Source organism: Lithobates pipiens, unplaced genomic scaffold (genome assembly GCF_037356315.1).
Source record: "Lithobates pipiens isolate NorthernLeopardFrog02 unplaced genomic scaffold, aLitPip1_a1.2 Scaffold_8, whole genome shotgun sequence".
Taxonomy (NCBI): Eukaryota; Metazoa; Chordata; class Amphibia; order Anura; family Ranidae; genus Lithobates; species Lithobates pipiens.
In genome coordinates, this window is record NW_027507903.1 from 15,716,864 (window position 1) to 15,731,468 (window position 14,605).

Sequence of the window (14,605 nt, forward strand, 5' to 3'; positions counted from 1 at the left end):
CTGGCAGTTTTTTTTTTTTTATTGCATTCCGTGCCCCCATTAGAGAGATTCACCCTATATGTCCTGTTAACCATTTTTACCAAAAGTGAAAGAAAATCCGAAAATTTTAGGTTGTCTCCAGACTGGCATGTACTGGCAATCTGGACTACAGGGAGTTTCCCGGTGGGCCGATGGCTCAGTGGGCCACTCTGATGTAAGGGGGTGCTGTTGATGGGACACTCTGATGTAAGGGGGTGCTGGTGGGACACTCTGATGTAAGGGGGTGCTGGTGGGACACTCTGATGTAAGGGGGTGCTGGTGGGACACTCTGATGTAAGGGGGCTGCTGATGGGACACTTAAAATGTAAGTGGGCCGGTCTGGATGAAGTCCAGGGACAAATTTCTGTCCCAGTCCGGCCCTGTCTCCAGAACAGTAATGGGGGAAATCTTCCATTGGGGACACTAGCTCTGATGACACACTGGGATTCCCTCACTTGGGAGGGATTTCCTCTCACTTCCTGTTCTGGCTATGGGACAGGAATGGAAATCTCCCCAACAGGACACAGAGGCCATAAAATGAACCTGGACAGGGGTCATAACACTCCCATACTCCATCCAATAAAAAGGTTTGCCTTTAGTTCTACTTTAACCGCTTCCCGACCAGCGCACGCTGATATACGTCGGCAGAATGGCACTGGTGGGCAAAAGGGCGTACAGGCCCCCTTTAAGATGCGGCGCTGCGTTCTCCGTCATTGTGACCGAAGGTCCCGCGATCGATGTCCGCCGGGCGCCCGCGATCGAGTCACGGAGAGGTAGAACGGGGAGATGCTTCTGTAAACAAGGCATTTCCCTGTTTTGCCTAGTGACAGGACAGAGATCACTACTCCCTGTCTTCGAGAGCAGTGATTGCGGTCATGTGTGCTGTAGCCCATCCCCTACAGTTAGAATCACTCCCTAGGTCACACTTAACCCCGTCATTGACGTGGTGACAGACATTGACGTAGGTGACAGACGAAAAACAAGCTCTGGACTGCAGCACTCTTCAGAAGACCACTTTCTTTTATTGGAAAATCACATCACAGCTCAACAAGCACAGCGAAAAATGAAAAATTGCTGATGTTTCGCACTAGCTGTAGTGGCTATGAATAAGCACTACAGCTAGTGCGAAACGTCAGCAATTTTCCCTTGTTCGCTGTGTTTGTTGAGCTGGGATGTGATTTTCCAATAAAAGAAAGTGGTCTTCTGAAGAGTGCGGCAGTCCAGAGCTTGTTTTTCATCTGTTGCTAGTGGTAATAGCCAGCACATGTGGCTTCCCATCCGAAGAGACAGTTTACAGCCTGCATGTGTGCTCCTGGAGCGGTGAGATCCCTTCTCCTTCATCGCCCCCTAGTGGTTAACCCCTTCCCTGCCAGTGTCATTTACACAGTAACAAGTGCATTTTTATAGCACTGATCGCTGTATAAATGTGAATGGTCCCAAAATAGCGCCAAAAGTGTCCGATGTGTCTGCCATAATGTTGCAGTCACGATAAAAATTACTGATTGCCACCATTATGAATGAAAAAAAAAAAAAAAAAATGCCATAAAACTATCCCCTATTTTGTAGATGTGAAAACTTTTGCGCAAACCAATCAATAAACGGTTATTGCGATTTTTTTTTTACCAAAAATATGTAGAATACGTATCAGCTTAAACCGAGGGAGAAATATGTTTTTTTTTATATATTTTTGGGGGATATTTTGGGGATATTTATTATAGCAAAAAAGAAAAAAATAATGTTTTTTTTTTTCAAAATTGTCTCTGTTTTTTTTGTTTGTAGCGCAAAAAATAAAAAACGCAGAGGTGATCAAATACCACCAAAAGAAAGCTCTATTTGTGGGGGGGGGGGGGGGGGAAGACATCAATTTTGTTTGGGTACAACGTCGCACGTCTGCGCAATTGTCAGTTAAAGCGACGCAGTGCCGAATCGCAAAGAGTGCTCTGGCCTTTGGGCAGCCAAATGGTCCGGGGGTGAAGTGGTTAAAAAGCTGGTGGTGGTGGTGTGTACAAGCAATAAGAATTATTGAGAAGCACGGTGATATGATAATAACACTGGAGCACTACTATCAAGATTGATATTGATTTATGGGACGTTTACTATGACATTATTGATGATTTTTAATTTTATTGCATGTATACATAGCACTTGATATAGCATTGAATTATCACTGTAGTAGCGCTGCACTGTGTGTATGTGTGTGTGTCTTTTGGTACACATTATATATGTATATATACACACACAGTATATATATATATATATATATATATATATATATATATATATATATATATATTAGCCGCTATATACTTTAAGTGAAATTACTACACTTAAAAAAAAAAATTATATATATATATATATATATATATATATATATATATATATATATATATATATATACACATATACACACACACACACATTATATATATATATATATATATATATATATATATATATATATATTTTTTTTTTATTTTTTTTTATTATTTTAAATTGTAGTGATTTCACTTAAAGTGTATAGCGGCTGCAATTTTGCACTTGATTAATTATTATTGTGGCGCTGATTGTTTCACACATTTGTATACAAATGGCCATAATGTCTTCATTCATCCATCCCTTCTCATGAATTTTCACAATAATACCAGGTGCCTCTCCACCTCCAACGGGATGTGTTCCAATCAGTTTGGATGCCAGTTACATAAGGCTCATGATTGGAGGAAGCCTGTTTGCAGAGACAAGCTATCGTCCGTTTTGCTCGTGATTGGAGGCCAGTGATTGGAGGCTAGCTATTGGAGGCCAGTGATTGGAGGAAGCCTGTTTGCAGAGACAAGGCACGGGGAGTTTCGCAACCGCGCGGTTCTCTCCTCGGCTTACTTCCATTAATAAGATGACCCTCAATTTTTAGTCGAATGATTTTAGACAAAAGTAGCTTCTTATGCCGCATACACGAGATCGGAATTTTTGGCCAGCAAAAGACAGATGAGAGCTTTTCATCAGAAAATGCGACCGTGTGTATGCTCCATCGGAATTTAGCTGTCCGAATTCCCGCCAGCAAAAATTTGATAGCATGTTCTCAATTTTCCTGGCGGAAAAACTTTCTATCGGAAATTCCCATATGCAATTCCGATGCGCAAAAACTCACGCATGCTCAACTACGAGACGGAAGCTATTGGCTACTGGGTAATGAACTTCCTTTTTCCAGTCCCGTCGTACGTCGCCGCGTTCTTGGTGGACGGAATTTGGTGTGACGGTGTGTAGGCAAGACAGTTTGAGCGGAATTCTGTTGGAAATTCCGACGGGAAAAACCATCAGAGCTTTTTTCCGACGAGAATTCCGATCGAGTGTATGCAGCATTAGACACGGAAAAATACAGTACTTGTTGTTATACATTTTACTTGTTGAATAGGACCACATTGGGCAGCACAGTGGCTTAGTGGTTGGCACTTCTGCCTTGCAGCGCTGGTCACATAACATTGGCACATGAATCTCACACAGTGTGCAGGAAGTCGTTTCTGTTCTAATGTTAGTAATGTAACAAATGTTTAAATACTTTAATACAATTTTGATTGTTTAAAAAAATAAAAATGTATCGGATGCAACTCACTGTCGGCGTCTTTAAACACAATACATGGATTTTTGCCACCGAGCTCCAGGGTGACGCGCTTCAAATTGCTGGCAGAAGCGGCTTCTTTAATCAGTTTGCCAACCTGTGTGCAGATAGATTACATATCAACTTCAACAGAACGGCAACACCTGCGTCATCTATAGATAATTACAATAGGTATTCCTATTGTATATGATGGCAGAGTCCCTTAGATTGGACTATACCCTATGAAGGTAGAGCCGTCATGAGACCAATCCAAGGCTTGCCATGGACCTCATTTTGTAAATGCAATAAAACCCAACCTTTCTGTCCTTAATACACTCTGGCTCACTGACCCCTGTGTACATGTAGAAGAAATGAGGATAAAGGAGCGCCCGGGGATCAAAGAAGTAATTAAATTGTTTTTTATTTGTAGTTTCAGCAATAAAAAGATCCCAAAGCATTTTGGGGGACTAGAGACTCCCCCTTCATCAGGGCTGCTAGCAAAAATAGTAGTGGAATGGTCCTGTTGTAGGGTGCCTTTGGCATGTGGATTTCATCTCCGGCGCTGTCCCCTGCAGACACACAGCCCTTCAGCCCAGTGTTGGCCCTCTTTTCGTTTTGAATGAGGGCCATTCAAACGAAAAGAGGGCCAACGCTGGATCACCAGGCACTCTTTATCCTCCTTTCTTCTACCTCACACAGTAAGGACAAACACCGAGGTAGCAGCCCATAGTAGAGCTCATCACCACCACTTTTCAAACTGGGCACAGACTTCTGGAAACAAATTCTTTCCTTCTGCCCACACCCTGCCATACCACTACTATTCCTTTATATTGGCTTTTAAAATTGACATATGCAGCAATTCAAAAATTAGATGAAAGTTTTATCACTGAGAATCACTTTTCAAAGATAAAAAGTTAATTTTATATACAAATATATATATCAGACCAAAATGAGGGACAAATGAGGAGGAAAGAGGGACAGAGGGACATTGCTCCAAATCAGGGACATTCCCTCAAAATCAGGGACAGTTGGGAGCTATGGATTTGGCAAGTACAAAATAGAGGTCGACCGATATGGGTTTTTCTCTGGCCGATGCCGATACCGATATTTAGAAATCGCCACGGCCGATGGCCGATATATGATGCCGATTATTTATTTCTTTTTTCCCCTTCATCTCATAAAATCTAACAGTTAGACACCTTTCCCACTGGGGCGTTTTTCAGGCGCTTTAAAATAGCGCCTGTAAAGTGCCTGCAAAACGGCTCCCCTGCAGTCTTTGTGGAAGCCCCGAGTGCTTTCACACTGAGGAGATGCGCTGGCAGGACATTAAAAAAAAGTCCTGCAAGCAGCATCTTTGGAGTGGTGTATACCGCTCCTCCACCACTCCTGCCCATTGAAATGAATGGGCACCGCTGCCGAAGCACCTGCAATGCGATTTGGCAGCGGCGCTTCACGGGCACATTTAACCCCTTGCTGGGCCGCTAGCTGGATTATAAGTTCCCCCGCTAGCAGCCGAATAGCACCGCTAAAATGACGGTAAAGCGCCGCTAAAACTGGCAGCATTTTACCGTCAACGCCTGCTCGCTCCAGTGTGAAAGCAGCCTTAAGTGATACAGAAAATTTCTTACATTTATTTAACAAAACAAACATCCAAACAGTTCACTTGTATGTATAATTTAGAATGAAATATATAATTTTTATATATATATATATATATATATATATATATTTTATATATATTACACAAAAACAGGTAATCAAAACTTTTGGATGAAAAAAAATGGGCTAACTTTACTGTTTTTTTTTTTTTTTTAATCTGTGTATTTTTTCCCCAAAAAAATTGAGTTTGAAAGGCCGCTGCGCAAATACCGTGTGACATAAAATATTGCAACAACCGCTATTTTATTCCCTGGGATCTCTGCTAAAAATATATATATAAGTTTTGGGGGTTCTAAGTGAATTTCTAGCACAAAATACAGGATTTTTATTTGTAAGCATCAAGTGTCAAAAAAGATTTAGTCTTTAAATGGTTAAACTGAGAACTCTACACGCTGAGTTGAGTTCATTCATTCAGAAGTGTAAACATTGTATCTTTTTGATCTTTTCTTGGCAGACTGCCCAGAGAGGAGACAAGTCACTTCACTCAAGTCTCCAGGCAACTTGCACTGACTTCTATTACTGAAGTCATTTGCAAGTCGCGCTGAATATATCATCAGCCTTTTTTAACAGCACAATCGGCCGATGCCGATTAATTAAAAAACGCCAAATATCAGCCGATATATCGGTTGACCTCTAGTACAGAATCTCAGTATATATAAAATAATATGCAAAGTGGTTGGAGGAAAGCTTCAGAATGAAAAAGATGTTTTTATTACAGATAATGTGAGCATACAAACTGCAGTTCCTCTCTATCACTAGCCTGCCTTGTTCTGGGACACCGTCATATGATGGCCTGCCAGAGCAACCGCCCTTGTGCGACCCGGGATAGGGGGGGGGGGTGTCACAGCGCGGCAGCCATGCCGTGTTGCTAGGACGCGGCGCGACCCTGATCTGTGTAAAGAGCCATGGCCGCAGCTCTTTAACCATGTGATCGGTTGTGTCCAATCGCACCCAGTTACATGTAAACACAGAGATGCCGGTAATCGGCGCTCCTCGCCTCACACTGACAAAGTGTGACGAGAGGAAAGCTGGTCAGCTGCATCTCCTCACAGAGGACATCTAGGAATGTAATCAGGGCACTGATCATCAGTGCCCTGATTAAAAGTGCCAGCAATGCCACTGCCAGCAATAAGTACCAAACCAGTGCCCACAATTGGCACCAATCTGTGCCCACAAGTGCCAGCAATCAATGCCCATCACTGCTGCCCATCAATGCTCATCACTACTTCCCATCAATGCCACCTATCAATGCCTATCCGTGCCTACCAGTGCTGCCTATCTGTGCCCACCAGTGCCACATATCTGTGCCCACCAGTGCCACCTAACTGTGCCCAGTGACCACCAGTGCTCATCAGTGCCACAAAGTGCAGCATATTTCTGCCTCCTCATCAGTGCCACCTAATCAGTGCCCATAAGTGCAGCATCATCAGTGCCCATAAATGCCACCTCATCAGTGCCATCAGCGCAGCCTATCAGTGCTGCCTCATCAGCGACCATCAGTGAAGGAGAAAATTTACTTATTTACAAAATGTACTGACAGAAGAAAAACTTTTTTAATTTTTTCTAAATTGTTGGTCTTATTTTTTTGGAAAAAAAAACAAACAGTAGTGATTAAATACCACCAAAAGAAAGCTCTATTTGTGTGAAGAAAATTATAAAAATATCACATGATTATTTGCATGACCGCGCAATTGTCATTCAAACTGTGACAGCACTTGAAAAATGGCCTGGGCAGGAAGGGGGTGTAAGCAGGGGCGGACTGACAACTCATGGGGGCCCCCGGGCAATAGGAGACTATGGGGTCCCCGAGCAATAGGAGAAGATTATGGGGCTCCTGGGCAATAGGAGATTATGGGGGCCCTCCAGGCAATAGGAGATGATGGGGCCCCCCAGGGCAATAGATTATGGGGACACACAGTATACATACACACACATACAGTATACACACAAAGAATACACATTCACACCCCGAAAAGGTACTGGAGGGACGGAGCAGCTATAATCTTGGGATTTTTTTAAAAACACAGATTTTTACATACTGTCCCTGGTTTTATTGAGGCTGGCAACCCTGATGGGGCCCCTTAGTGGCATGGGGCCCTTGGCCAGTGCCCGAGTACCCGAATGGTCAGTCTGCCCCTGGGTGTAAGTGCCTGGTATTGAAGTGATTAAAGAAGAACAAGCGGCAGACCAGGTAAGCAATCAGGCCAGCTGATATAATGGATACTAAAAATGTAGACTTTGATATATATTAGATTTTATATAATCACACACATAGGTTGGACTTGATGGACTTGTGTGCTTTTTCGACCTCACCTACTATGTAACTATGATCACTTTAAATGGCCCCTCTTGTATGTTTGCCACGCTCATTTATTTCTAGTGTTTATTTTACTAACCTCTGTGGAACCAGTGAAAGCGACTTTGTCTATGTTGGGGTGGTGGGAGATGGCAGCTCCAGCGGTTGGTCCATATCCTGGCACTATATTAACAACTCCTGGAGGGAACCCGGCCTGCAAGAACAGAAAGACAAAGAGCTATAAATATTGGCAAACAGAAGACACCGGAGATCCCAGAAGTGGTAGCCGCACACTTGAACGTCTGTGGCATAAGGCAAAGTCCCAGCAAGGCTTCACCCAGTATAAATCTGCCCCTCCAAAAAATACAATCCATGCACCCATACTGCCAAACATTACCACCCTCTCACTCAGTCCCCCTCAACTCTTCTACCTTCAACCTCCTGGCCCTTTAAGTGGTTTCAGATGGCAGAAGGCGGGGCAGGGTTTTACGATGATGTGATCACTATAATTGGCTGTCACGGCCGTCACATGATCGGAAAGCTCCAGATTGCAAGCAGCGATTGGGAATTTTCCATTAGCCGCTGGGAGCGCGCAGGGTGTGCGCTCTCAGCACAGCTGTTATTGTAATGCAGTACTCAAATATATACGACTGCTCGGCACCAAGGCTCACCCGCCGAGAAGCTGTATATTTGCGTTCTGTGGGCGTCAAGAGGTTAGCTCTCTATTTTGTCCTTTGCGGCCTCCTCCCACTAAGTCCCTTACTGGCGGGGAGTAGGGTTGCCACCTGTCCGGGATTCACCCAGACAGTTCGGGTTTGGAATCACGCGTCCGGGTTTCAGACTGCCTGAAACCCGGGCACATTATTCAGACTGGACTATGGCTTCCCAGCAGGGTTGCTGGCTGCAGTTGTCTAAGCTGAGAGTGTCTGTTGCACTCTTTTTCATGCTGCCCAAAGCCCTCCCCCCAAACACACACACAGACAGGAGAGGAGAGAGGGCTCGATCTGCACCTCTTCCTCCCACCCCTACCCCTCTGTGTCTGCCCACACTCCTTAGAAAAGGAAAGTTGGGGCCGCTAATTTGAAGTCCAGCAGCCTCAGATACATCTGGATGAGAGGTGCTGACTGCCAAGGGGTGAGTGAGCTCACCATCCATCTCTATCTGTGACTGAAGTCTCCCCCTTCTCTCTCCTGCCTCTGAGTGAGTACACTAATGTAAATTAGGGTTCTCAGAGCACCCCTTACATCAGAGTCCCCCTTTACACCAGAGGCCACAGTGTTCCCCCTTTACATCAGAGTCCTCTCTGTACATCAGAGCATCCCTTATGTTGGAGTCCCCAGAGTTCTCCCTTACATCAGAGTCTGCAGAGTCCCCCCTTACAGTGAAAAGGAACTCTGCAAGTTTAGATGTAAAAGGGGAACTCTGTGGAATCTGATTTAAAGGGGGCTCTTGTTATTAACTTCATATGATTAGAAATGTTATTTAATAAAAAAAAAAAAGGATGTCGTCTGAGGCGTGGCCATCAGAATAGGATCTTTTAGTATCATTTGCTTTGTATTGGCTTTCTATATGATTCATTGTATCACATAGGGATTTTTGTTTTACACACCCATTTCTCACTGTTTACCTATTCATTAGTTGTCCTGAGTAGGTGACCTTTATGCAGTTTTCTAGCAGCGCCAATACCCCTTTTGTGATTATCATTCTCTTCTCTATGCCCCCAAAAAATGCAAGAACGACGTCACCAAGCAGTTAATAACCCGATTTTGTAGTCAGCACTCACAGGTCAGGAGGATCATGGCAAAATACTGGTAATTTGCTGAGCATGGACTCCACCCTCAGCCCTTTTGTGCCAGATAAACCAGCCATCACTTACAAACCTGCAAAATCGGTCGGTGATCAATTGGTACACAGTGAATTCAAGGGCAGTACCAGTAAAGACCCTTGTGAGTATCCTGGCACCTTTTGTTGTGGGTGGGTGCAATTATGGCCAATATATGTGCACCGCCAAGACAATTTGTTTACCTATTGGTGCAGTTTTTAGGCACAGACACTATGCAAACTGTAAAACGATCGACGTGGTATATCTCCTGACCTTTGAGTGCCGCTCTTTCTATGTGGGTAAAACCATTCAAGAGTTTTGGAAAAGAGCATATCGCCACATTTTGAGCATGAAATCGAAGAATCCTTATCTCCCATGGGGGTACCATGTTATATCCCATGGCGGCGCCATGCTATATCCCATGTGGGGGCGCCATGTTATATCCCATGGGGGCACCATGTTATATCCCATGGGGGCGCCATGTTATATCCCATGGGGGCGCCATGTTATATCCCATGGGGGCGCCATGTTATATCCCATGGGGGCGTCATGTTATATCCCATGGGGGCAACAAGTTATACCTGTACATAATGGCAAATTGTTTTTGGGTGGTTGGGAAAAATAATTCTTCTTTTTCCAACTCTCCCTTTCTCAATATAGGGATTTGCCATATACGCATTTATTTTATTTTCTTTTGTAATAATGTACCATTATAATCAGTATTCTCTATGATGAGTTTTTCCTCTCTCTCTGCCTTGTCTAGTAATCACTGTACAGATTTGCATTTTGATCTCCTTGTGCTATTTTGCATATATATATTTTGCATGTTTTTTTTTTTTATTGCATTTTTTTCTTTTTCCAGAGTTTTGTGGACTCCAGCCCTGCCCTGTCCTTCACGATCGTCATGGACGTGCACGCTCTACCTCCATTCCCCAGTGATCGTCCACCCAGCATGCCCAGGCCACTTGCTGCTTTTCACCTCGTGGCAAATGTTTCCATCCCATGGGCCTCTCTGTTTTTGGCATTGGTATGCATCGTGGCTTTACGGTGTTGCTTAGCAACCCTGTCGGTCCACGCTCTGTCCTCTGCCAATCTTGGCCCCTGTGCACATCGGGGGGTGGATGACGAGGGACACAGCCACACCTCCCTGTGCCTGCTCCACGTGCCCGGGGACCGGTGTCTTGTCGAATACTGTCCCCCGTCGGATAGTGTCCGCCCTGTACTGCGCTTAAGACACCGAAAGTCTCCGAAGATGAACGGCGCCTGCGCACTGAGGCACTCCAGGTTCAAGCCCCAAGTGGACATGGAGTCAGATTAAAAAATTGTAGAGCGAAGCGAGGCCTTGCCCGAAGTGTGGCGAGGGGTCCTGTTACTAAGTGCTACCGTATGTCCACTTGCATGGTGGGGCTTGAATCTGGACTCAGGGCAGAAGGCACTATTAAGTGCGCAGGCGCCGCTCATCTTCAGAGACTTTCGGCGTCTCCTTGTCCTCCGTACTGGGCAAGCGCTGCACCTGCGCAGTACGAGGCGGACACTATTCGATGGGGGGACAGTTCTCGGCAGAACACCGGCCTGAAGCGCAGGTCGCACCCGCTTGCCGTCATTACGTCGCGACAGATGGCACGCCGGTCCGTACGCCGATTGTGTGCGGCGTCTGTATACCGCACCGAGCGGCTTTACTGGCAGCTCTCCCCAACTCAAATCCATCTCAGCTGTAAGTGCGAGCAGGTGGGCGTGGTAGTGATTGGCCGCATACACCTGTTGTGGACTATATAAGCATTCTATACTCTGTCCATCTCCAGGCTGCACCCATGCTGTGTGATCTTCTAAGAATTGGCCAAAGAAACTATCGCCTGGCCACTAAATTTGATAGCAACCCTGCCTAAACATCAAACACCAAATATAAGCTGTATACATGCCCAATAAAGCAGACATCTTTTGAACTCACTTCTTGTATTTCGTGTTCATTGAGGTGTCTCACGGTACTGGGGGGTCTGTGGTGGTCTGCAATATTAACCCTTGGGTGGTCCATCACGTACCTGTAAACCCCTTCAGGTGCTACATCGATGTTTACTAAACCAATACGCAGTGTCTAGTATTACAGTGACTAGTAATTTTGCACCCTTGTTTGGACACATTTTAAGTGTTTTTGATTTGATTACACTATTGAATAATATGTAATATAATTATAATGTAATGTATATAATGTAATATATAACATAATATATAATGTAATAATAATATTAATATATAATGTAATAATATAATGTAATATAATATTTTTTTATATTTTTAAGTGTTTTTGATTTGATTACACTATTGAATAATATGTAATATAATTATAATGTAATGTATATAATGTAATATATAATATAATATATAATGTAATAATAATATTAATATATAATGTAATAATATAATGTAATAATATAATATATTTTTTTATATTTTTAAGTGTTTTTGATTTGACTACACTACTGAATAATATGTAATATAATTATAATGTAATGTATATAATGTAATATATAATATATAATGTATATAATAATAATATATAATAATATAATGTAATAATATAATGTAATATAATATTTTTTTTTATATTTAAAAAAAAAAAATATTTAAGAATTTTAATGCCATCTTTTATTTTAGGGTGGCCCTCCAATTTAAGTGAGTTATTCCTTATGCCCTGTACACACGGTCAGACATTCCGACGTCAAAATCCGTCGGATTTTTTCCGACGGATTTTGGCCCAAACTTGTCTTGCATACACACGGTCGCACAAAGTTGTCGGAAAGTCCGATCGTTCAGAACACGGTGACGTAGAACGCGTACGACGGGACTACAAACGGGCCAGTAGCCAATAGCTTTAGTCTCGTAATTTCTTCTGAGCATGCGTGGCACTTTGTCCTTCGGAATTGTCTACACATGATCGGAATTTAAACGATCGGATTTTGTTGTCGGAAAATTTTAGATCCGGCTCTCAAACTTTGTGTCGGAAACTCAGACGGAAAAAGTCCCGATGGAGCTCACACACGATCGGATTTTCCGACAATCCGATCGCACATTTTCCCGTCGGAAATTGCAAAACAATTGTACCGCTTTGACATTCAAAAATCAGACATAATCAGACCGCCAGGGAGGTTAATGAAACTCCAAGAAATTGTTTTTACCGCGAGTATCAAAACATTTGTTATGGATAGATAGATGATAGATGATAGATAGATAGATAGATAGATAGATAGATAGATAGATAGATAGATAGATAGATAGATAGATAGATAGTAATTATCAGTCCCACCTCTTTTATTAGCGATCCCATGTAGAGAGATGTGAGAGGGGTCTGTTCTGCGGGTTTTATCACCAGTGTATTTCCGCAGCACAAAGCTGGAGCCATCTTCCAGATCAGCATCAGCAAAGGAAAGTTCCACTAAAAACACAAAGCAAAGACACATCAATGATCATAAAACACAATGGAAGTGATGCAGTAAAGTAAACCAGACATGGACGCTGCTTTTAGGCAAATACATTCAACAAATTGGCAAGCAAATGGCAAAAACAAATTCATTGTGAAGCTGAATATCGGAAAAAGAAAAAAGTTTGTAGTTTGAATGATAACTTATTTTTTGGCTAACTTAAAGCAGAGTTCCACTTAAAAATGGAACTTACGCTTTTTGGAATCCCCCCTCCGGGGTCACGTTTGGCTGCACACTCGCGACCCGGTCCTGAGCTCCGTGACCGCGGCCGCGGACCCGATCGCCGCTGGTGTCCCGGGATCGGGTCACAGAGCTGAAGAACAAGGAGAGGTAAGTGTAAACAAACCTCTCCTTGTGCTTCCTACTAAGGCTGTCACTGATCATCTGTTCTCTGTTATAGGGAAAGACGATTAGTGATGTCAGACGCCAAGCCACGCCCCCCTACAGTTAAAAAAACACACACACACTTAACCCCTACACTGCCCCCTAGTGGTTAACCCCTTTGCTGCCAGTGTCATTTATACAGTAATCAGTGCATTTTTAGTCTATTGTATTAGCCCCCGTACACACGGTCGGACATTCTGCCAACCAAATCCGTTGGATTTTGTCCGTCGGATCTTGTCCGAAACTGTTTCAAACACACGGTCGGACAAAGTTGTCGAAAAATTCGATCTTTCAGAACGTGATGAACGTGATTTCGTTACGATGGGACTACGTTCAGGCTAGTAGCCAATAGCTTTGATGTAGGAATTTGATCTGAGCATGCGTGGCACTTTGTCCGATCGGAATTCTCTACACATGATCGGAGTATGTCCTATCGGACCAGTTTGTCGGAAAATATTCCCAACAAGTTGGAAAATTTGGTCCGACGGATATTCCGACGGAAACAGTCCGATGCAGACCACACACAGTCGGAATATCCGACAACACGGTCCGATAGGACACATTCCGACGGATTCTCCAACCGTGTGTACGGGGGTTTAGGGTGCAAAGCTCAAACACACACTACTGATCACTCAATGTTCATTCAGAATGAGAAGGGGATGGTCAATTACATATTTACCGGCCCCTTCCTCTACTCATCCTTGCAGCAACAGCTGGCGGGAGAGGAGAGAAGCTGGTAGCACTGCAGGGGGAAGCGGGGAGCCAGGGAAGTAGGGGGAATCTGGTCTGTAAAGGATGATTAGGGCGTGCCTGTACACAGCTGGCACACCCTGTGTGTATGCCTATGGTGTGACCTTACTTTGTCCCATCTTCTTATGCGCTGTCCACCGGGGACCCACGTTCATGTCACAGAGCGGCAGAATGGGGAGATGCTTATGTAAACAAGGCATTTCCCGGGAGAAGGGATCTCTGTGATGTTCTAGTACAGGGATCCTCAAACTACGACCCTCCAGCTGCTGCGAAACTACACATCCCATGAGGCACTGTAAAATGCTGACATTCACAGACATGACGGGGCATGATGGGAATTGTAGTTCCTGAACAACTGGAGGGCCATAGTTTGAAGACCCATGTTCTAGTAAGACAATCCCCCCACAGTTAGAATCACTCTCTAGGACACACTTAACCCCTTCATCGCCCCCCCCCCCCCCCCAAGTGTTTAAGCCCTTCCCCGCCAGTGTCATTTACACAGTAATCAGTGCATTTTTATAGCACTGAACGCTGTATAAATAACAATGGTCCCAAAATAGTCAAAAATGTCTGATGTGTCCGCCATTATGTCGCAGTCACGAAAAAAATTG

At 43.8% G+C, this 14,605-nt stretch overlaps 1 protein-coding gene across 1 annotated transcript in view; it reads right to left on the reverse strand.

Annotated features, from left to right (window-relative positions):
* Positions 1–14,605, reverse strand: part of LOC143963213 (retinaldehyde dehydrogenase 3-like) — an 88,946-nt gene that overhangs the window by 20,724 nt on the left and 53,617 nt on the right. The window contains exons 6-8 of the mRNA XM_077472775.1: positions 12,686–12,814; positions 7,663–7,776; positions 3,623–3,725 (exon numbers count right to left, since the gene is read on the reverse strand). Coding sequence (XP_077328901.1) covers positions 3,623–3,725; positions 7,663–7,776; positions 12,686–12,814 — 346 coding nt within the window. The remainder of the gene's footprint in view (positions 1–3,622; positions 3,726–7,662; positions 7,777–12,685; positions 12,815–14,605) is intronic.